A 21,475-nucleotide genomic window follows, 5' to 3' on the forward strand; every position below is an offset into this window, starting at 1 on the left:
TACTAACTTCTACCCCCCAAAAAACTGCCAGGCCACCACAACCCATTTTAACTTGATCTATATCATGCTGAAACAATGCACCCTTAAGATTATTCAGCATGTCTACAACCATTTCAACAGTAACATATGTTACCCCCAATAACACTTTTGCCGTATCCACAATAACCTTCAACTTGGCATTTCTGCTTTCCACAACCTGAGTCGTGTTGATAACCTTATGAAGTTAAATGTATTCACTATCAAAGTGTCCTTTGACACAGCACATTTATGAGCACAAGATTTCTGAACAGGTCTCGAAACCATGCCAGATCCAGTAGAACCAACCCGACATTAGGTCCACTTAGTACAGTAGCGGCCATGGAAGTGCCATCATTCTGCACTGTAGTTCCACTAATCTGTTTTACAGCCTCTACATACGATAGATACATCATGACTGATTATATACCTCTGAGCCTCTCTCTGCACCCCCCCCCCCTCCCAAGAATTACCTTCACATTGCTCTCACGTTTACCATAATCATGTTCCCCACATATTTTCTTTCCTTTACCCTGAGCACCTACATGTTCTATTATTCTGCATTTAAAACACAGCAATGGGGATGGGACAAATTCTCTGACATTGAAACTGATGAATCCTTTCTGTACTTGTCTAGGTAAAACCTTCTCAAACGTCAGCAGCACTGATAAGCTTTCACTTCTTTGACCCTCTTTCCTACTGATCAACTTTTTGGCCTCAAATCACTACTTCCTGTCACATTTCTGAAATATCATCTATGGACATAGATATTGGGACCCCATTGATGACTACTCTCTACCTAGCATAAGCACCAGGGATATTACTTATAGTATTCATCCCATTAAGCTTTTCCATCAGGCTACCACAAAATATGAACAATCTACCATTTCCAATGAACTGGGCTAATCTGACTTCAACCATCTCTTTCTCTACTGCATTGGTTAGTTGGATTGGGTGTAAATGAGGCCCTGTGGTCTCATGAAACATCATCACCACTTTCCACTCCCACACATTATTACTCTTGCTTCTTACCTTGGCCCTCTTTATGCTTTCTTTACTAGACCATCCACTGCTTTCAGTGTCATTATCTTTATTCTTCCTGTCTTTCCACTACCAAGCATTCCTTGACCCTCATCCACCTGCTCCAGACCATCAGAACTGACACCTATTCTGTTTGCATTCCAGCACAGCTGTTGCTTCTCCAACCTTTTCTCCATTTCGTCCACACTACTCGCCTCCATTTTGGCTGTCAGACTTCCAAACTTCTCACGCATCAGCAACTCATTCACCCAGTTCTGACTCCACACAGTTCTCCAGGCACGAAGTCATTCAAACAAACCTCAAATCTTGTGCATCACAACACAACCTCCAAGCAAGCGCTTCCTCCTCTAGCTGACCAAACTCCTCTTACGACGTCCCTACCCCATGGAAGTTCTTTGTTTCGTGCAACAGGGTCTGTGTCCACACCATTATAAGTCACTAAATGATTAGTGTGTAGATGCAGCCATGTGATATACTGGTGTGGACACAGACCCTGTCTAATTCACTAAATGATGTGTGTACATGCAGCCATTTGATAGAGAGCTCAGAGATATTTCCACTGCTTTTACAGAGACTTAAAATAGATTGTATTTAAAGATTGGAGCCTGTGCCCTTTTCCTAAAACGTGTATTGATTTCATCAGATAATGGTTGCATGGTTGGAGTTCCCAACATGATTCTGCAACGCTGCCAGAGAAGAGCAAAGCTGGAAAAAAAGACAATTCAATGAACACATTATCAGCCATTTATTCTGTAGTACTTAATGGATGTCTGGGAATGTACAATATCTGGGTTGGTTGAAAGAAGCAGCTCTCATTTCAGGTGGTATATTTAGATCCCATTGAACATAGCATAACTGTATCATACCAATTCTCTATACATGTAAATACACATTAAAATGTATTTTTCCCCCTTGGTGGATTTTGGCATTAGGCTCAGAGGTAAGTATGACATTTGGTGTACGGAAGATCTTAAACATTAAACAGAACATTAAACAGAAGGGAACAAACATTCTGAAAACTAGTCTGTTTGCAACATCAGGGCAGATATATTGTGACATATTACTCTCAAGACCAATGCAAGGTTTATATACAGACATAACAGTGGATCTCACCATGTCCTCTGTGTCATCCTATAACTAATGGGCAGGGACTCCTGTTACTCAGAAACCCACTAACTGCTCTCTGTTAGAACATGATATTAATCAGAGAGCAGTGTCCCGAGGAGGGCTAAGTCCTGATTCTCCTATCACATCTCTGTCTGCTGTCCGATTCGCTCCCCCCACACAGGGCACAGTCATTTGTTCTCCTTCCTGTAAACCCTCTTCACGTGGCTCTGTATGGTCTGAATCCATTGTGGCATTGGCCACATTCATGGCACCTATATGTTTGTGAGCTGTCTGATGCTTCTTCAACATACTTGATGTGGTAAAGCATTTTCTACACACAGGACACATGTATGGCTTCTCCCCTGTGTGAGTCCTCATGTGCACTATCAGAGATGTATTCTGGCTGAAACATTTGCCACAATCTTGGCATTGATGTGGTTTCTCCCCTGTGTGGCTCCTCATATGTAAGTTTAGGTGTCCACGCTGAGTAAATCCTTTGCCACAATCTTGACAGTGAAACGGCTTCTCCCCTGTATGACTCCTCAAATGCCTTTTCAGGAAAGTATCCCAAGCAAAATATTTACCACAAATATGACAACACTTTGCTCCAATGTGAGTTTGTAGGTGATCCATCATATTTTCTGTAGACTGACAGAATTTTCCACACACACCACAAAGATGTTCTTTATCCTGTGTGTGCGCTTGCACATGATTTAATAAAGACGCCATGGAGTCAAATTGCTTTCCACATACCTTACAACTAGGAGCAGCATCCCAGCTTACACTGGGTCTCGAGTGTGATTTTAGATGGTTCAATTTCCTGTCCTTAACACTATGAGAACTTTGTCCTTTTACTGTCTTTGTTCTCTTTGATTTGAGTGGCTTTAACATTAGACCTGACAGAGGTCCTCCACACTCCATCCTGTCAATATGTCCTCTGTTTTCACTCTGAGCTGCAGAACACTCAGTATCTACTGCAGAGAAGGGCTGGGGCTCTCTGATTGGTTCTGATACACCATAGTCTTCTACATAAGGTTCTGTTTTGATCTGTTCAGTTGAGGTGCTGGGTAGAGAGTATCTCTCTCCATGTGAGGGCTGAGTTGGGTCCTGATAATAGCCACTTGATACACAGCCGTAAGAATTGATAAACTCATTGAAATTATTCTCATCCTCCTGACTGGTTCTTGGTTCACCCTGTTCATCTTTCATCCGTGTGGGTTGTGGGTCCTTCTGCCCCAGACTGGGGCTCCACTCCTGCTGCTCATCAGACACAGCGACAGTGAGCTGCTGGAGGTCTGGAGATAATGGAGAAAAAAAATAGGATTACAATTATCTTTTCACAGACCTTGGTTTTGTAAATAGACCCTACAAAATGAATTACATTGAAAGCTAATCGTGAAATTAACGTTATTAAAACAAACACACCTGCTCGTCTATGTAACTTGATCTGTGGCTTAGAACGAATATCCAGCATGCTCCGTAGACGCCTGTTCTCCTCCTTTGTGTGAGAAACCTCTTCCTGGTACTCTGCTATCGTTTCTTCAACGACACCAAATATCTCTTCAGCTGCCGCTATCAATTTCTGGTTGAGAAACACTCTCAAGAAATCCATTTTAGACATTTTTTAATTAGGAAAGCTGTCAGCCAGCTAAATCAGCCAGCTAGCTACCAACGTAAACAAAGTCAAGAAGACAAAGAGCGCTGTCAGTATTCGTGCGTGCACGGCATAGTACATTTTGCACTGTCGCCCCCTGCTGGAGCGGAAGACAGGTCCTCGCAATCCTACAGATTAGGGAAATATTTATCCAATCTATTCTTGGAGGTCCTCCAGTGTCTGTATATTTTTTATTCTAGCCCAGCACATAGGCCACATAGGCCAGCACATGTAGTAGACTGCAGAGCTGGTGGCGCTGCTACAGCACTACTGGTGCAAATCTGAAGTTTAGATCAATCATTGCCTCACTAGATCACTAAAGTACACCAAACATAGAATACACCATACTGCTATCACTAATCCAACATTGTCATGTCTGCAATTAATTAAAGGAGGAGGAGAGTAATGTACCATGCCTTCAGAAAGTATTCATACCCCTTGACTAATTCCACATTTTGTTGTTAGCCTGAATTCAAAATGTATATTTTTTAAATACATTTATTATCCCACCCATCTACACACAGTACCTCATAATGACAAAGTGAAAATATGTTTTTAGAAATACATAAATATATAATTTAAATAAGTATTCACACCACTGAGTCAATACGTTGTAGAAGCACCTTTGGAGGCGATTACAGATTTTTTGGATTTGGGGAGTTTCTCAAACTCTGTTAAATTAGATAGGGAGCAGAGATGAACAGCAATCTTCAATTCTTTCCACAGATTTTCAATGGGATTCAAGTTTGGGCTTCGGCTGGGTGACTCAGTAACTTTTATTGTTCTGAAGCCATTCCAATGTTGTTTGGGCTGTATGCTTAGGTTCACTGTCCTGTTGGAATGCAAATCTCACCCCAGTCCAAGGTCATTCGCACTCTGATCAGGTTCTCATGAAGCATTTGCCTCTATTCATTGTTCCCTCTATCCTTACCAGTCTTCCAGTCCCTGCTCCTGAAAAGCATCCCCATAGCATGATGCTGCCTCCACCATGCTTCACGGTAGGGATGGTTTTTGACAGGTGATGAGCTGTGTCTGGTTTTCTCCAGACAAAGCACTTTGCATTCAGGCCAAAGTGTTCAATTTGTCTCATCAGACCACAATCATTTGCCTTATGATCTCAGTCTGTCACATGCCTTCTTGCAAACTCCAGGCATGCTGTCATGTGCCTTTCTCTCAGGAGTGGCTTCCATCTGCCCACTCTCCCATAAATCCCAGATTGGTGAAGTGCTGTAGAGACTTGTCTTTTTGGCAGGTTCTCCCATCACAGCCAAGGACCTCGGGAGTGTTCATTGCATTCTTGGTCACCTCCCTGACCAAGGCCCTTCTTGCCCGGTTGCGCAGTTTGGTTGGACGGCAAGCTCTAGGCAGAGTCTGGGTCGTTCCACATTTTTTCAATTTCCCAACGATGGAGACCACTGAGCTCTGGGAAACTTTCAACACTCTAGACATTGTTCTATACCCTTCCCCAGCTATATGCCTCATCACAATTTTATCTCAGATCTAGAGAGTTCCTTGGACTTCATGGTATAGATTCTGCTCTGACACACACTTCTATCTTAAATTTTATTGGCGAATCACAACCAACTGGCAGGTGCATACACCACCACCTACTGTTCTGGAGTGAGGCCGGTCACGACCTATATATACACACCACTATATTCTCTCAACTAACCCTGAACTTCTAATAAAATATAATAATTCCCTACAAACCTTACTACTCCCGTTATCCCCACATAAAATACCACCTACTCCCCATTTCCGTCCAACCTCTCTGAACCTGTCAAACATCCTCTCCCTTTCTACATCACACGTCCCATACAGCCATTACACATTCCAGTATCATGCTTCCCTATCAATTTCCAAGAGGGATTAAATCCCATATGCCCTAAACTCATCCTACACAACATAACTTCCTCCCTTCTGTTCCCATTATAACACTATCTCCCGTACAGATTTCCTTGTACTATAAAAATGTCTTCCCTTACTACTTTCATCCCATTGTTTCTGCCAACAATCTAACCCATTTTTCCAAATCAATGTTTTAATTCTCTCAACCCAACTGCACCTGTATATCCACAATATTATTTTCACTGCTTTTTTGGCTATTATATCTACTATATAATTTCCATTAACTTCTTTATGAGCTGGAATCCAACAGAACATAATGTCAATACAATTTATTTGTAAGCACAACAGCAGCATTTTCTACCCATAAATCCTCATGTTCTGACTTTCAAAACAAAATCTAATTTGATATGTCTCATACAGGTTTAGCACATGTTATTGCAGGTATAGCGAAATGCTTTCCAGATCTTAAACTAAACTGATGCAGAGTCTGAACATATTGCTACTCTTCTTGGTTGCACCTCCTCTATCCATTGCAATCCAACAACTGATGCAACCATTTGTTAAAGACAGATAAATAATTTGTTAGTCTCTTCCATAGATTAACATCGAACTCAGGAATAAATGCACCTGCTGCCGTCTTCCCATTCATCTGTATGCACTGCAAGACAAGAATAAAACTGATTAGTAATATATTGATCCACTATTGTTGCTACATGATCGTCACACCACTTTCTTTTCCTCGATCAGGCTAAAATCGACATGTGGTCTTGTATAAAACCAGTGACACATTTCCTATTTCCACAGATGGCCCTATAAAAAAGGTCCCGGAGTCCATCTTTATAAACCCCTTTTCCAAATATCTCTTGATATTTCATATTCCCAGCAGTCTTCCAATACTGTCAGTGTAGGATGATCTACCGTACTAACCTTCAGTCTTGCCCAGTACGCCAGGGCTAGCTTAACTCATCTAAGGGACCGTGGCATTTCCCCAGTGTCTACTTGTAAAGCCCCAACCGGTGTAGTTTTAAATGCACAATCACATATCCTGAGTGCCCTCGCTTGCATCCTATCAAGGGGGGAAAACAATATATAAGCCACAGAACCATAAACAAAGCACCCATAATCTATGGACAATCGCGTCAAAGTACGATAAATAGTCAGTAAAGATTGCCTATCTGCCCCCTCTGACATGCACTGTCAACCGTGGGACCTTACATAGACAGGTGTGTTTCTAAATCATGTCTGAACAATTGAATTGGCCACAGGTGGACTCCAATCAAGTTGAGGCGACATCAAGAATGATCAAAGGAAATTGGATGCACCTTGTAACTTGAGATTATTGTTTATAGGGGTGCCAGGTAGGTTGTGCCTACCAGATAAAATATTGGTTTCTCCTTTTGGCTTGGGAGGGAATGAGTCCCATCTGGTCCGTCAAGTCTACAACAATACAAAGGACTCATGTAAAAGTCAGGATGGACATACACTTTTCATAAACCCGTAAAACACTGGAAATAACTTCAACTGTATTTATTTTGCGTGAGTTGTAACACCAACAAATCTCACACACAATAATGAGTAATGGTTCCTCCAGAAAAGTCATGTACCTCGGGCCTAAAAGAGTCCAGCCCGGTAAAGGAGTTCAGGGAACTCAAGTGACCTTAGTCACGCAATGTTTGTCCGTTCCTACAAGTGTAGCGTAAACCCAGTATCAATCATACAATCAAAATAACAATTATTTTACAACACCTATAAAACGTATCAAACCTTAAGTCCTCAACTACAACTAACTACATAAATCATCACGGTATACATCACACCAAAACAAATGAAATACCGTATACAAAAAGGTTGTGGTCAGTCAGACAATCCAATCCGCCAACAGATCCCCAGCGGAAAAAGGCCACGAAGAACAACGGAAAGGTGTAGTCCAACAGAAGCAAAGAGTGGATCCGATCCTGGGTAAACTTGCTAATAGGCTACAAAAGCACACTTTTAAAGGCAACAAAACAAACGGAAACGTAACTGAGGGTTGAACACATCCTCGTTCGTGTTTCCATCACAATCCCACTTTTGCGCAGCTGAGGCTGGCAATTTAATTAGTAATTAAAGGGGAAGCATCCTATTGGAAGGAGAAGCACTATTTAATTGCGAATTAAAGGGGAAGCGCCCTATTGGAAGGAGAAGCACTGAGACGGTTCAGACAAATTCAGGGCCGTCACAACCTGAACTAAGGAGTGTGATTATGTCAATGAGATTTCTGTATTTCATTATCAATACATTTCTAAAAATATGTTTTCACTTTGTCATTATGGGGTATTGTGTGTATATGGGTGTGAAAAAATGAATCAATTTTGAGTACAGGCAGTAACACAACAAAATGTGTAATAAGTCCAGGGGTATGAATACTTTCTGAAGGCACTGTATTTTATAGAAATAAAGCCAGTAGATTGAGAGAATGACATGTTTTAATGCACCTCTTGTACTGTCTGAAACACTCTCCCTACACAGGGGACAACTGCCATGTTGTCAGGAGGATTTTCATCAGGTTGTTATTATGGTTTCTCCCTCTTGTGAATGTTCTCAGACCTTCTAGGGGACTTCATCCATTTGAAGCATTTAGCAGCAATCAAATCAAATCAATTTTCTTTTTGTGACACGCTTTATAAGCAACAGGTGTAGACTAACAGTGAAACATAATTGCATTGTCTTACCCAGAGTGACTTACAGTCAGTGGATTCAAAACAGGTAAAACAACCACATATTAACAGTCACTGCATGTAAAAACTTTCCTCAATAAAGCGGCTGAGTGAAACATGTATCACAAACAAGGTCTAGAGTCAGTATTTTCTACACTAAAGTATTCTGTGCATTGTCATTATATGTCCTCCCAAACTTCCAGTCTATGCAAAGCCTTTGCCAGCCTTCTCTTCCATGTGAAATCTCATGCCAGGTTGACCGTGTCACGATCGTCGTCAGGGGAAATGACCGGACCAAGGTGCAGCGTGGTGAGCGTGCATTTATTTTTATTAAGACTGTCTCCAACAAAAACGACCATAAAGCTGACTTGGGCTATACAGGCCACTAACAAAGACAACTACCCACAACTAATGTGGCAAAAGAGGCTGCCTAAGTATGATTCCCAATCAGAGACAATAATAGACAGCTGTCCCTGATTGAGAACCATACCCGGCCAAAACATAGAAACAGAAAACATAGAAATGAAGAAAATAGAATGCCCACCCTAGTCACACCCTTGCCTAACCAAAATAGAGAATAAAAGCCTAGCACCCAGGGTGTGACAGACTGGGTCACGCCCTAGACTGGGTGCTAGTGCTGAAATACATGTCACAAAGATGGCAATGATATGGTTTTCCCAAGTGGATCTTCATGTGTAGTTTCCGGTGATAATTCTGCTTGAATCCTTGGCCACAATACTGCCCTTATATGGTTCCACTCCTGTATGAGTCCTGATGTGCACTGTAAGATCAGGGTTTCTGCTGAAACATTTGCCACAAACACGGCAGCGATGTGGTTTCTCCCCAGAGTGGCTCTTCATATGCACCGCCAGGTTTCCACTCTGACTGAATCCTTTGCCACAATGATGACAGCGAAACGGCTTCTCCCCTGTATGACTCCTCAAATGCCTTTTCAGGAAAGCATCCCAAGCAAAATATTTACCGCAAACATGACAACACTTTGCTCCGATGTGAGTTTGTAGGTGATCCATCATACTTTCTGTGGACTGACAGAATTTTCCACACACACCACAAAGATGTTCTTTATCCTGTGTGTGCGCTTGTACATGATTTAATAAAGACGCCATGGAGTCAAATTGCTTTCCACATACCTTACAACTAGGAGCAGCATCCCAGCTTACACTGGGTCTCGAGTGTGATTTTAGATGGTTCAATTTCCTGTCCTTAACACTATGAGAACTTTGTCCTTTTACTGTCTTTGTTCTCTTTGATTTTAGTGGCTTTAACATTAGACCTGACAGAGGTCCTCCACACTCCATCCTGTCAATATGTCCTCTGTTTTCACTCTGAGCTGCAGAACACTCAGTATCTACTGCAGAGAAGGGCTGGGGCTCTCTGATTGGTTCTGATACACCATAGTCTTCTACATAAGGTTCTGTTTTGATCTGTTCAGTTGAGGTGCTGGGTAGAGAGTATCTCTCTCCATGTGAGGGCTGAGTTGGGTCCTGATAATAGCCACTTGATACACAGCCGTAAGAATTGATAAACTCATTGAAATTATTCTCATCCTCCTGACTGGTTCTTGGTTCATCCTGTTCATCTTTCATCCGTGTGGGTTCTGGGTCCTTCTGCCCCAGGCTGGGGATCCACTCCTGCTGCTCAGGGGAAACCACCTCATCAGACACAGTGACAGTGAGCTGCTGGAGGTCTGGAGAGAGGGATGAAATAGAAAACTCAAGAGCTGACTTGACATACGCAGCTAACAACAAATGTTCCCACAACTTTATTTGAATATTTACTTAAGCGTCTCATTCAGTCATTAACTAACGTTTTCATAGGAATGTTTTCGGGATGTACAAGGCATGTCTCCAAGAGACCATTCCCTTAATGTCAAATAGAAAGTCATATAAATGTCATAGACATGTTTCATGGGAATGTTGCAAGAACATTCATGTCTCCAGTTTTTGCTGGTTAGGAGAATATTCCCACCAAACATACACAGACCATGGTTGCCATGTTCTCAGAACATGAAATATGAATGCTCGAGACATGTTTAATAGGAACGTTGCAAAAACATTTGTGTCCACAAAATACAATTTTTACACATCACGTCTTGTTACTGTTGCCCAGCCAATTAAGGCCCTGATTGGTGAACCACTGATTGATTGACAACTCTTTGGCTGTTGGCAAGGTTAGGGATACTCACACACACACAATGCTTTTAACATACTGTGTTTTCAACTTCCACATTTGGCATACATGATTATATTGTGCATGTTCAATTAATCAGTCATTATTATTCAACATGTCCACACCTGGGATTTGAACTCTCAACCCCTTAATTCACGGTACTCCAATCTTCCTGCTACACCATCATGTCTGTGTAAAGTAGGCTGTCAGTTCATCTGATTAGTCTCTTATCTTTGATTTTTTATTTACTTATTCCAGCAATTTAAGGGCTTTCTCTATAGTTGTCGAATATTGATGGGTCATATTATCCTGTTTGAATGATACTTCTGAATCACTATGATCAATAAATTATTTTCTTGGGTGTACTTTTAACAGAGATTTACTTCAAACACTGGTGTGTTGTAACTGTTGCTAAATAAAGACTAACATATTGCCAAGAATGTGAGAGTAGGTTGCCTCTTCCTGCGGGTCTCAAACCAAGGTCACTAGCACCAATGAGGAACAACCTAACGACTGTCCCAATTAGGGTTATTTCTAGGGCAGGGCTCTCCAACCCTGTTCCTGGAGAGCTACCCTCCTGTAGGTTCACTCCAACCCCAGTTGTCACCAGCCTGATTCAGTGTATCCACCAGCCAATTAGGATAAATCGGTATGCTAGATTAGGGGAAACCTACAGGATGGTAGCTCTCCAGGAAGAGTTGGACAGCCCTGCTCTAGGGTATGTGCTCATTGGGAAAGGGAGATACCTAGTCAGTTGTACAACTGAATGCCTTCAACTGAAATGTGTCTTCCGCATTTAACCCAACCCCTCTGAATCAGAGAGGTGCGGGGAGCTGCCTTAATCGACATCCACGTCTTCGGCGCCCGAGGAACAGTGGGTTAACTGCCTTGCTCAGGGGCAGAGCCACAGATTTTTACCTTGTCAGCTGGAGATTCGATCCAGCAACCTTTTGGTTACTGGCCCAACACAAACCAATAGTTAGGCCCTGTCAAGAAGAAACCCCAACCCTCCTCCCTAGACACTTGTGTAGACCTGAAACAACGTGATATGTGTAAGCAATAGGGTGAATGAACTTTTAAGTAACTCTCAGTTCTGTTAAAAGTACACTCAAGAAAAACATATTGATCCTAGTGATTGAGGAGTATCATTAAAACAGGTTAATATGCCCCACCAACATTACATAACCATATAGAAAGCCATTCAATTGTTGAAATAAGTCAATCAAATCAATGAGAGAATAGTCCAATTAACTGATAACTGACACAGGCATGGTGGTGTAGCAGGAAGATCTGATTGCCGTGAACCAAGAGGCTGTGAATTCAAATTCAAGGTGAGGAAATGTTGCATAATAATTGCTGTATAAATCAACATGCACAATGTAATGATGTACGTCAAATGTGGTAGTTGAAAACAGTGTTTTAAAAGCACTGTGGGTGTGTGAGTAACCCTAACTTTGCCAACAGACAAAGAGCTGTGAATGGATTACGAATCAGGGCCTTGATGGGTTTGGCAAAAGAAACGTGATGTGCAATGATTTTTGGGGGAAGAACGTTTCTTTCTGAACAAATCAGGCGACTGCTGACAACTGATACACAGAAATGTTATTGCAATGTTCCCATGAAACGTGTCTAGAACACGAATATCTTACATTCCGAGAACTTGGCAACCATGTCCTGTGTAGAATTTGTGGGACTTTGTTAGAATATTCCCCTATCCCTCAGAAAACTGGACACATACATGTTTTTGCAACGTCCCATATAGCGCGTCTAGAGCATGAATGTTATATATTCTGATAACATTGTAGCCACGTTCTTGATAAGATCTGTGTGACATTAAAAAGGTAATGTTCTAACTTTAACATCAAAACATGCTAGATATAATATTTCCATAACTAACGGAAAACTAGACAAACAAACGTGGGACGATTACGGGTAACATCAAAATATATATAATTCCTCACCCTAGAATTGTTAGCCGGGTTTAAGATTGAGTAATCTTTTTACAGACATTGGAACTATCTACACTCTCAACATTTTATTACATTGATAGCTTATCGTGTCTCATATTAAACGAATGTTGAAAATAAACACACCTTCTTGTCTATGTAACTTATCTGGTTTAGTAAGGATATCAAGCGTGATCAGTAGACGCCTGTTCTCCTCCTTTGTGCGAGAAACCTCTTCCTGGTACTCTGCTATCGTTTCTTCAACGACACCAAATATCTCATCAGCTGCCGCTATCAATCTCTGGTTTAGAAATACTCTCAATAACTCTATTTTAGACATTTGTACAGAAGGAACGTTTGTTAGATAGCTACTAAATCGAAAAAATAAAGAGCGCTGATGCGAAGCCAGAGGGTTTCACTCTCTAACTCTGTCCGAAACTAGGCCAACGCGTTTATATGGGCTTATTTTTGACCCAAGGTTGTCGCCTACCTTCCCACTGTAGGGCGGAGACGTGAGCATCTCTTCATTATGTAGTCTTTGTGCGTGCACGACATAATACATTTTGCTCTATCGCCACCTGCTGGAGCGGAAAGCGCAGGTCGTGAAGCTCCTGCAGTTTGCACCAGAGTTGATTCTAATTTTAAGAAGGACACTGATTACTGGGCAAAATGAATTATTCTCTTGTCATTGATCAGATTGATTAAGTATTTCCCAATCTATTCTCCAGAGTCTGTATACTGTTATTCTAGCCCAGCACATAGACCTACAAATCAAATCAAATCCAAATCAAATCAAATTTTATTTGTCACATACACATGGTTAGCAGATGTTAATGCGAGTGTAGCGAAATGCTTGTGCTTCTAGTTCCGACAATGCAGTAATAACCAACAAGTAATCTAACTAACAATTTCAAAACTACTGTCTTGTACACAGTGTAAGGGGATAAAGAATATGTACATAAGGATATATGAATGAGTGATGGTACAGAGCAGCATAGGCAAGATACAGTAGATGGTATCGAGTGCAGTATATACATATGAGATGAGTATGTAAACAAAGTGGCATAGTTAAAGAGGCTAGTGATACATGTATTACATAAGAATACAGTCGATGATATAGAGTACAGTATATACGTATGCATATGAGATGAATAATGTAGGGTAAGTAACATTATATAAGGTAGCATTGTTTAAAGTGGCTAGTGATATATTTACATTTCCCATCAATTCCCATTATTAAAGTGGCTGGAGTTGAGTCAGTGTCAGTGTGTTGGCAGCAGCCACTCAATGTTAGTGGTGGCTGTTTAACAGTCTGATGGCCTTGAGATAGAAGCTGTTTTTCAGTCTCTCGGTCCCAGCTTTGATGCACCTGTACTGACCTCGCCTTCTGGATGATAGCGGGGTGAACAGGCAGTGGCTCGGGTGGTTGATGTCCTTGATGATCTTTATGGCCTTCCTGTGACATCGGGTGGTGTAGGTGTCCTGGAGGGCAGGTAGTTTGCCCCCGGTGATGCGTTGTGCAGACCTCACTACCCTCTGGAGAGCCTTACGGTTGAGGGCGGAGCAGTTGCCGTACCAGGCGGTGATACAGCCCGCCAGGATGCTCTCGATTGTGCATCTGTAGAAGTTTGTGAGTGCTTTTGGTGACAGGCCAAATTTCTTCAGCCTCCTGAGGTTGAAGAGGCGCTGCTGCGCCTTCTTCACAATGCTGTCTGTGTGAGTGGACCAAACAGTTTGTCTGTGATGTGTATGCCGAGGAACTTAAAACTTGCTACCCTCTCCACTACTGTTCCATCGATGTGGATAGGGGGGTGTTCCCTCTGCTGTTTCCTGAAGTCCACAATCATCTCCTTAGTTTTGTTGACGTTGAGTGTGAGGTTATTTTCCTGACACCACACTCCGAGGGCCCTCACCTCCTCCTTGTAGGCCGTCTCGTCGTTGTTGGTAATCAAGCCTACCACTGTTGTGTCGTCCGCAAACTTGATGATTGAGTTGGAGGCGTGCGTGGCCACGCAGTCGTGGGTGAACAGGGAGTACAGGAGAGGGCTCAGAACGCACCCTTGTGGGGTCCCAGTGTTGAGGATCAGCGGGGAGGAGATGTTGTTGCCTACCCTAACCACCTGGGGGCGGCCCGTCAGGAAGTCCAGTACCCAGTTGCACAGGGCGGGGTCGAGACCCAGGGTCTCGAGCTTGATGACGAGCTTGGAGGGTACTATGGTGTTGAATGCCGAGCTGTAGTCGATGAACAGCATTCTCACATAGGTATTCCTCTTGTCCAGATGGGTTAGGGCAGTGTGCAGTGTGGTTGAGATTGCATCGTCTGTGGACCTATTTGGGCGGTAAGCAAATTGGAGTGGGTCTAGGGTGTCAGGTAGGGTGGAGGTGATATGGTCCTTGACTAGTCTCTCAAAGCACTTCATGATGACGGAAGTGAGTGCTACGGGGCGGTAGTCGTTTAGCTCAGTTACCTTAGCTTTCTTGGGAACAGGAACAATGGTGGCCCTCTTGAAGCATGTGGGAACAGCAGACTGGTATAAGGATTGATTGAATATGTCCGTAAACACACCGGCCAGCTGGTCTGCGCATGCTCTGAGGGCGCAGCTGGGGATGCCGTCTGGGCCTGCAGCCTTGCGAGGGTTAACACGTTTAAATGTCTTACTCACCTCGGCTGCAGTGAAGGAGAGACCGCATGTTTTCGTTGCAGGCCGTGTCAGTGGCACTGTATTGTCCTCAAAGCGGGCAAAAAAATATTTAGTCTGCCTGGGAGCAGGACATCCTGGTCCGTGACTGGGCTGGATTTCTTCCTGTAGTCCGTGATTGACTGTAGACCCTGCCACATGCCTCTTGTGTCTGAGCCGTTGAATTGAGATTCTACTTTGTCTCTGTACTGACGCTTAGCTTGTTTGATAGCCTTGCGGAGGGAATAGCTGCACTGTTTGTATTCGGTCATGTTACCAGACACCTTGCCCTGATTAAAAGCAGTGGTTCGCGCTTTCAGTTTCACGCAAATGCTGCCATCAATCCACGGTTTCTGGTTAGGGAATGTTTTAATCGTTGCTATGGGAACGACATCTTCAACGCACGTTCTAATGAACTCGCACACCGAATCAGCGTATTCGTCAATGTTGTTGTCTGACGCAATACGAAACATGTCCCAGTCCACGTGATGGAAGCAGTCTTGGAGTGTGGAGTCAGCTTGGTTGGACCAGCGTTGGACAGACCTCAGCATGGGAGCCTCTTGTTTTAGTTTCTGTCTATAGGCAGGGATCAACAAAATGGAGTCGTGGTCAGCTTTTCCGAAAGGGGGGCGGGGCAGGGCCTTATATGCGTCGCGGAAGTTAGAGTAACAATGATCCAAGGTCTTTCAACCCCTGGTTGCGCAATCGATATGCTGATAAAATTTAGGGAGTCTTGTTTTCAGATTAGCCTTGTTAAAATCCCCAGCTACAATGAATGCAGCCTCCGGATAAATGGTTTCCAGTTTGCAAAAAGTCAAATAAAGTTCATTCAGAGCCATCGATGTGTCTGCTACATGTAGTAGACTGCAGAGCTGGTGGCACTGCTACAGCACTACTGGGCAAAATGAATTATTCTCTTGTCATTGATCAGATTGATTAAGTATTTCCCAATCTATTCTCCAGTGTCTGTATACTGTTATTCTAGCCCAGCACATAGACCTACATGTAGTAGACTGCAGGGCTACTGGTGCAAATCTGAAGTTTAGATCAATCATTGCCCCACTAGATCACTAAAGTACACCAAAAATAGAATACACCATACTGCTATCACTAATCCAACATTCTCATGTCTGCAATTAATTAAAGGAAGAGGAGAGATGTATTTCAGAGGAATAAAGAACTCGGAGAACTACATGTTTAATGCACTTCTTATATTGTCTGAAAAACTCTCTACACAGGGGACAACTGCCATGTTGTCAGGAGGATTTTCATCAGGTTGTTATTTGTGTTTCTCCCTCTTGTGAATGTTCTCAGACCTTCTAGGGGACTTCATCCATTTGAATAACACAAGTATATGGCTTCTCTCCTGTGTTTAATTGGACTGTTGGAGTACTGTTCTTGCATTTACATTTTGGTCGTTTAGTTGACACTCTTGCCCAGAGCAACTTACAGTCAGTACATTCAAAACAGGTAAAACAACCACATATTAACAGTCACTGCATGTAAAAACTTTCCTCAATAAAGCGGCTGAGTGAAACATGTATCACAAACAAGGTCTACAATCAGTATTTTCTACACTAAAGTATTCTATGCATTGTCATTATATGTCCTCCCAAACTTCCATACTATGCAAAGCCTCTGCCAGTCACTGCAGTGAAGTCTTCTCTTCCATGTGAAATCTCATGCCAGGTTGACTGGGTGCTAGTGCTGAACTACATGTCACAAAGATGGCAATGATATGGTTTTTCCCATGTGGATCTTCATGTGTAGTTTCAGGTTATAATTCTGCTTGAATTCTTGGCCACAATACTGGCACTTATATGGTTTCACCCCTGTATGAGTCCTGATGTGGACTTTCAGATCAGGGTTTCTGCTGAAACATTTGCCACAAACAGGGCAGCGATGTGGTTTCTCCCCAGAGTGGCTCTTCATATGCACTGCCAGGTTTCCACTCTGACTGAATCCTTTGCCACAATCCTGGCATTGATGTGGTTTCTCCCCTGTGTGGCTCCTCATATGTAAGTTTAGGTGTCCACGCTGAGTAAATCCTTTGCCACAATCTTGACAGTGAAACGGCTTCTCCCCTGTATGACTCCTCAAATGCCTTTTCAGGAAAGTATCCCAAGCAAAATATTTACCACAAATATGACAACACTTTGCTCCAATGTGAGTTTGTAGGTGATCCATCATACTTTCTGTAGACTGACAGAATTTTCCACACACACCACAAAGATGTTCTTTATCCTGTGTGTGCGCTTGTACATGATTTAATAAAGACGCCATGGAGTCAAATTGCTTTCCACATACCTTACAACTAGGAGCAGCATCCCAGCTTACACTGGGTCTCGAGTGTGATTTTAGATGGTTCAATTTCCTGTCCTTAACACTATGAGAACTTTGTCCTTTTACTGTCTTTGTTCTCTTTGATTTTAGTGGCTTTAACATTAGACCTGACAGAGGTCCTCCACACTCCATCCTGTCAATCTGTCCTCTGTTTTCACTCTGAGCTGCAGAACACTCAGTATCTACTGCAGAGAAGGGCTGGGGCTCTCTGATTGGTTCTGATACACCATAGTCTTCTACATAAGGTTCTGTTTTGATCTGTTCAGTTGAGGTGCTGGGTAGAGAGTATCTCTCTCCATGTGAGGGCTGAGTTGGGTCCTGATAATAGCCACTTGATACACAGCCGTAAGAATTGATAAACTCATTGAAATTATTCTCATCCTCCTGACTGGTTCTTGGTTCACCCTGTTCATCTTTCATCCGTGTGGGTTCTGGGTCCTTCTGCCCCAGGCTGGGGCTCCACTCCTGCTGCTCAGGGGAAACCACCTCATCAGACACGGTGACAGGGAGCTGCTGGAGGTCTAGAGAGAAGGATGAAATAGAAAACTCATGAGCTGACTTGACGTAGTTAGCGAGGCTAACAATAATAATCTTATTACAGACACTGGTTTTGTAACTAGCTAGCTACACTCTCAAAAAGTAAATACACATTTATAGCTTAAAATGTCTCATATTAAATGAATGTTGAAAAAACAAACACACACCTGCTCGTCTATGTAACTTGATCTGTGGCTTAGAACGAATATCCAGCATGCTCCGTAGACGCCTGTTCTCCTCCTTTGTGTGAGAAACCTCTTCCTGGTACTCTGCTATCGTTTCTTCAACGACACCAAATATCTCCTCAGCTGCCGCTATCAATTTCTGGTTGAGAAACACTCGCAAGTACTCTATTTTAGACATGTTTTTATAAGGAACGTTGTCTAACTAGCTAAGTTAGCCAGCTAGCTACCAACGTAAACTAAGTCAAGACAAAGAGCACTGCCAGTCTCTGCGTGTACGGCATAATACGTGTTGCACTGTCGCCCCCTGCTGGAGCGGAAGACGCGGGTCGTGGCGTTCCTGCAGGTGGCGCCAGAGCCTGCTGCTTTTGAGAAGAAGACATTGATTACTGGGCAAAATTAATTCATATCTCGTCCTTCATACTACTAATTACTGATCAGATTGAATAAGTATTCCCAATCTATTCTCCAGTGTCTGTATATGTTTATATTTTCCTAGAAATAAAGAATGACAGTAGATTTAGGGAATGATATGTTTTAATGCACTTCTTGTATTGTCTGAAAGATTCTCCCTACACGGGACGACTGTCACGTTGTCATGAGTTTTTCTTTCGGGTTGTCATTATGTTTTCTCCCTCTTGTGAATGTTCTTCTCGTATCTTCTAGGGGAGTTCATCCATTTGAAGCATTTAGCAGCAATCATTGCCTTATGTATGTTTTTTTTATAAAACAATGAAATAGTTTCTCTTCTGTGTCAATTTAATTTCTTGTATTTACATTTTGGTCATTTAGTTGACACTCTTGCCCAGAGCAACTTACAGTCAGTACATTCAAAACAGGTAAAACAACCACATATTAACAGTCACTGCATGTAAAAACTTTCCTCAATAAAGCGGCTGAGTGAAACATGTATCACAAACAAAAGGTCTACAGTCAGTATTTTCTACACTAAAGTATTCTATGCATTGTCATTATATGTCCTCCCAAACTTCCATACTATGCAAAGCCTCTGCCAGTCACTGCAGTGAAGTCTTCTCTTCCATGTGAAATCTCATGCCAGGTTGACTGGGTGCTAGTGCTGAAATACATGTCACAAAGATGGCAATGATATGGTTTTTCCCATGTGGATCTTCATGTGTAGTTTCCGGTGATAATTCTGTTTGAAGCCTTGGCCACAATACTGGCACTTATATGGTTTCACCCCTGTATGAGTCCTCATGTGGACTGTCAGATCAGGGTTTCTTATGAAACATTTTCCGCATAAACGACAGCAAAATGGCCTCTCCCCTGTGTGAATCTTCATGTGTGTGTTCATATAAGATTTACTGCTGAAACATTTCCCACAAACAGGGCAGCAATGCGGTTTCTCCCCAGAGTGGCTCTTCATATGCACAGCCAGGTTTCCACTCTGACTGAATCCTTTGCCACAAAACTGGCAGCGGTACGGTCTCTCCCCTGTATGAATCCTCTTGTGCGCTGTGAGATCTGGATTTTTTCTGAAACACTTGCCACAATCAGGACAGCGAAACGATTTCTCCCCTGGGTGAACCTTCATATGATCATTCAGCTCAGCACTCCCAGGGAAAAATGTACCACAAACATGACAAACTCTAGCTCCAACGTGGGTTTCTAGATGATCTAACATACTTTCTGTGGACTCTAAGTGTATTCCACACACACCACATAGACATTCTTTGTCCTGTGCATGCTTTCTTGCATGATTCACTAAAGAAGCTAAGTAAGAGAAATACATTCCACAAAATTTACAGTGGATATAGGCACTTTGTTTTCTTACTGTCTGTGATCTCTTTGATTTCAGTGGCTTTGAATCTGACAGAGGTCTACTCTCTACCCCTTTGACACATTTCATGTTTTTACTCTGAGCTGCAGAAGACTCTGTATCTTCTGCAAAGAGGGGCTGAGACTCACGGGATGGTTCTGATACTCCATTGTCTTCCGCATTAAGTTCTGGTTTGATCTGTATCATGTTCTGTTCAGTGGAGGTGCTGGGTAGAGAGTAGTTCCTCTGTGCAGTTAAGGTGCTGTGTAGAGTGTAGTTCCTCTGTGCAGTTGAGGTGCTGGGAAGACAGTACATCTCTTCGTAGTCTTCACTTTGGGTTTCATAAAGAAGTGAGGACTGAGTCAGGTCCTGGTGGTTGGAGTCATTTTTCAAAGATGACTCTAGTTCCTCCGGTTCCTCTTTTATCTGTATGTAATGTGGGTCTTCCTGCCCCAGCCTGGGGCTCCACTCCTGCTCACAGTGTTGCTGCTCAGGGAGAACCTCCTGTTCAGATACAGGGTGAGTGGGCTGTTGGATGTCTGGAGGGAAGGATAGAGAATTAAATAAAACATCTAAAACGTTACATGAATAGTATTCTAGTTAAGATAGCTAGCTATTTCGATAGATACTAAAATAGCTAGCTAGCTACATTGTCATTGGTTTTGGTTGATACATCATGACATTGACCACTTGCCACATGCTAAGACCGTTTTAAATATAACAGATAGCAGCCTCAGTCACACACCTATTCTGTGTAATAGTATATCTGGTTTAATAACTACATCGAGCATGCTACGCAGACGGCTGTTCTCTTCCTGGTACTCTGCTATCGTTTCTTCAACGACGCCAAATATCTCCTCAGCTGCCATTGTCAATCTCTGGTTGAGAAACACTCTCAATAACTCTATTTTGGACATTTTTAGAGGAGAAAAGTTGTGTCAGCTTGCTAGCGGATAATCACAGGTACATTTACAACAACATAGCGTAGACACCGTATGCGTTAAACAAAGGAGGACGTTCCTTTGAGCACAGCGGCAAACACATTTTGCACTATCGCCACCTGCTGGAACGGAATGCGACTTCGGTCTTTCAAATTCTTGTATTTTTTTTCTCGTCCAAAAAGCATACTTGGAAAGGGGAAACATAGTCAGGGGGTCAATTTCACGGGGTCAATTTCACGCCATATGTATTGATTCTAAATAAAATAAAACATGAACATTTAAAATAAAGTTGAGAATGTAAACATTATATTTTTGAGGACGGGTGAAATAATGGATGTTGAAATCAAAAACCAAACAATTGAAAGCTAAATGTATAGAATTATAAACACAAATAAGACATCGAAAGCAAAACCCCAAAAATTGTAGGTGTAGTAACTGGTTCGCCAAACACCTACACCGAAAGTTGTCCAACAGGTAAGCCTGTCTGTCATGTTCATTGATTAGGTTAAAACGAACC

The 21,475-nt window shown here is 42.5% G+C and overlaps 3 protein-coding genes across 5 annotated transcripts; all 3 read right to left on the minus strand.

Moving 5' to 3' along the window:
* Positions 1–1,786: 1,786 nt before the first annotated feature.
* On the minus strand, positions 1,787–3,870 carry LOC118945807 (zinc finger protein 37 homolog). The gene is made up of 2 exons (XM_036969258.1): positions 3,589–3,870; positions 1,787–3,458 (listed from the first exon to the last, which is right to left on the minus strand). The coding sequence occupies exons 1-2, from the start codon at positions 3,782–3,784 to the stop codon at positions 2,260–2,262; spliced, it is 1,395 nt and encodes a 464-aa protein (XP_036825153.1). The 5' UTR covers positions 3,785–3,870; the 3' UTR covers positions 1,787–2,259.
* Positions 3,871–8,666: 4,796 nt separating this feature from the next.
* Positions 8,667–18,531, minus strand: LOC110503589 (zinc finger protein 227). Of its 3 annotated transcripts, none has more exons than XM_036969271.1 (2): positions 18,223–18,523; positions 8,667–10,069 (listed from the first exon to the last, which is right to left on the minus strand). In XM_036969271.1, exons 1-2 carry the CDS (start codon positions 18,416–18,418, stop codon positions 9,051–9,053), a joined length of 1,215 nt encoding a protein of 404 aa, XP_036825166.1. In that variant the 5' UTR covers positions 18,419–18,523; the 3' UTR covers positions 8,667–9,050. The 3 variants fall into 3 exon arrangements, with proteins under 3 accessions (XP_036825166.1, XP_021446474.2, XP_036825161.1); XM_021590799.2 differs by lacking the exon at positions 18,223–18,523 and adding an exon at positions 12,645–13,056; XM_036969266.1 differs by lacking the exon at positions 8,667–10,069 and adding an exon at positions 16,359–18,039 and having other exon boundaries at positions 18,223–18,531.
* Positions 18,532–18,756: 225 nt separating this feature from the next.
* LOC110509720 (zinc finger protein 567) lies at positions 18,757–21,054 on the minus strand. The gene is made up of 2 exons (XM_021590786.2): positions 20,763–21,054; positions 18,757–20,556 (listed from the first exon to the last, which is right to left on the minus strand). The coding sequence occupies exons 1-2, from the start codon at positions 20,932–20,934 to the stop codon at positions 19,328–19,330; spliced, it is 1,401 nt and encodes a 466-aa protein (XP_021446461.2). The 5' UTR covers positions 20,935–21,054; the 3' UTR covers positions 18,757–19,327.
* Positions 21,055–21,475: the final 421 nt, after the last annotated feature.

Source organism: Oncorhynchus mykiss, chromosome 3 (assembly GCF_013265735.2).
Source record: "Oncorhynchus mykiss isolate Arlee chromosome 3, USDA_OmykA_1.1, whole genome shotgun sequence".
Taxonomy (NCBI): domain Eukaryota; kingdom Metazoa; phylum Chordata; class Actinopteri; order Salmoniformes; family Salmonidae; genus Oncorhynchus; species Oncorhynchus mykiss.

Excerpts from the sequence above, each read along its gene's own strand:
- LOC118945807 (XM_036969258.1), bottom strand. The coding sequence starts at position 3,784 with ATGTCTAAAATGGATTTCTTGAGAGTGTTTCTCAACCAGAAATTGATA. Across the intron at positions 3,459-3,588 it reads CAAGTTACATAGACGAGCAG|ACCTCCAGCAGCTCACTGTC; the intron begins GTGTGTTTGTTT and ends CATTATCTCCAG.
- LOC110503589 (XM_036969266.1), bottom strand. The coding sequence starts at position 18,418 with ATGTCTAAAATAGAGTACTTGCGAGTGTTTCTCAACCAGAAATTGATA. Across the intron at positions 18,040-18,222 it reads CAAGTTACATAGACGAGCAG|ACCTCCAGCAGCTCCCTGTC; the intron begins GTGTGTGTTTGT and ends CCTTCTCTCTAG.
- LOC110509720 (XM_021590786.2), bottom strand. The coding sequence starts at position 20,934 with ATGTCCAAAATAGAGTTATTGAGAGTGTTTCTCAACCAGAGATTGACA. Across the intron at positions 20,557-20,762 it reads TATACTATTACACAGAATAG|ACATCCAACAGCCCACTCAC; the intron begins GTGTGTGACTGA and ends CCTTCCCTCCAG.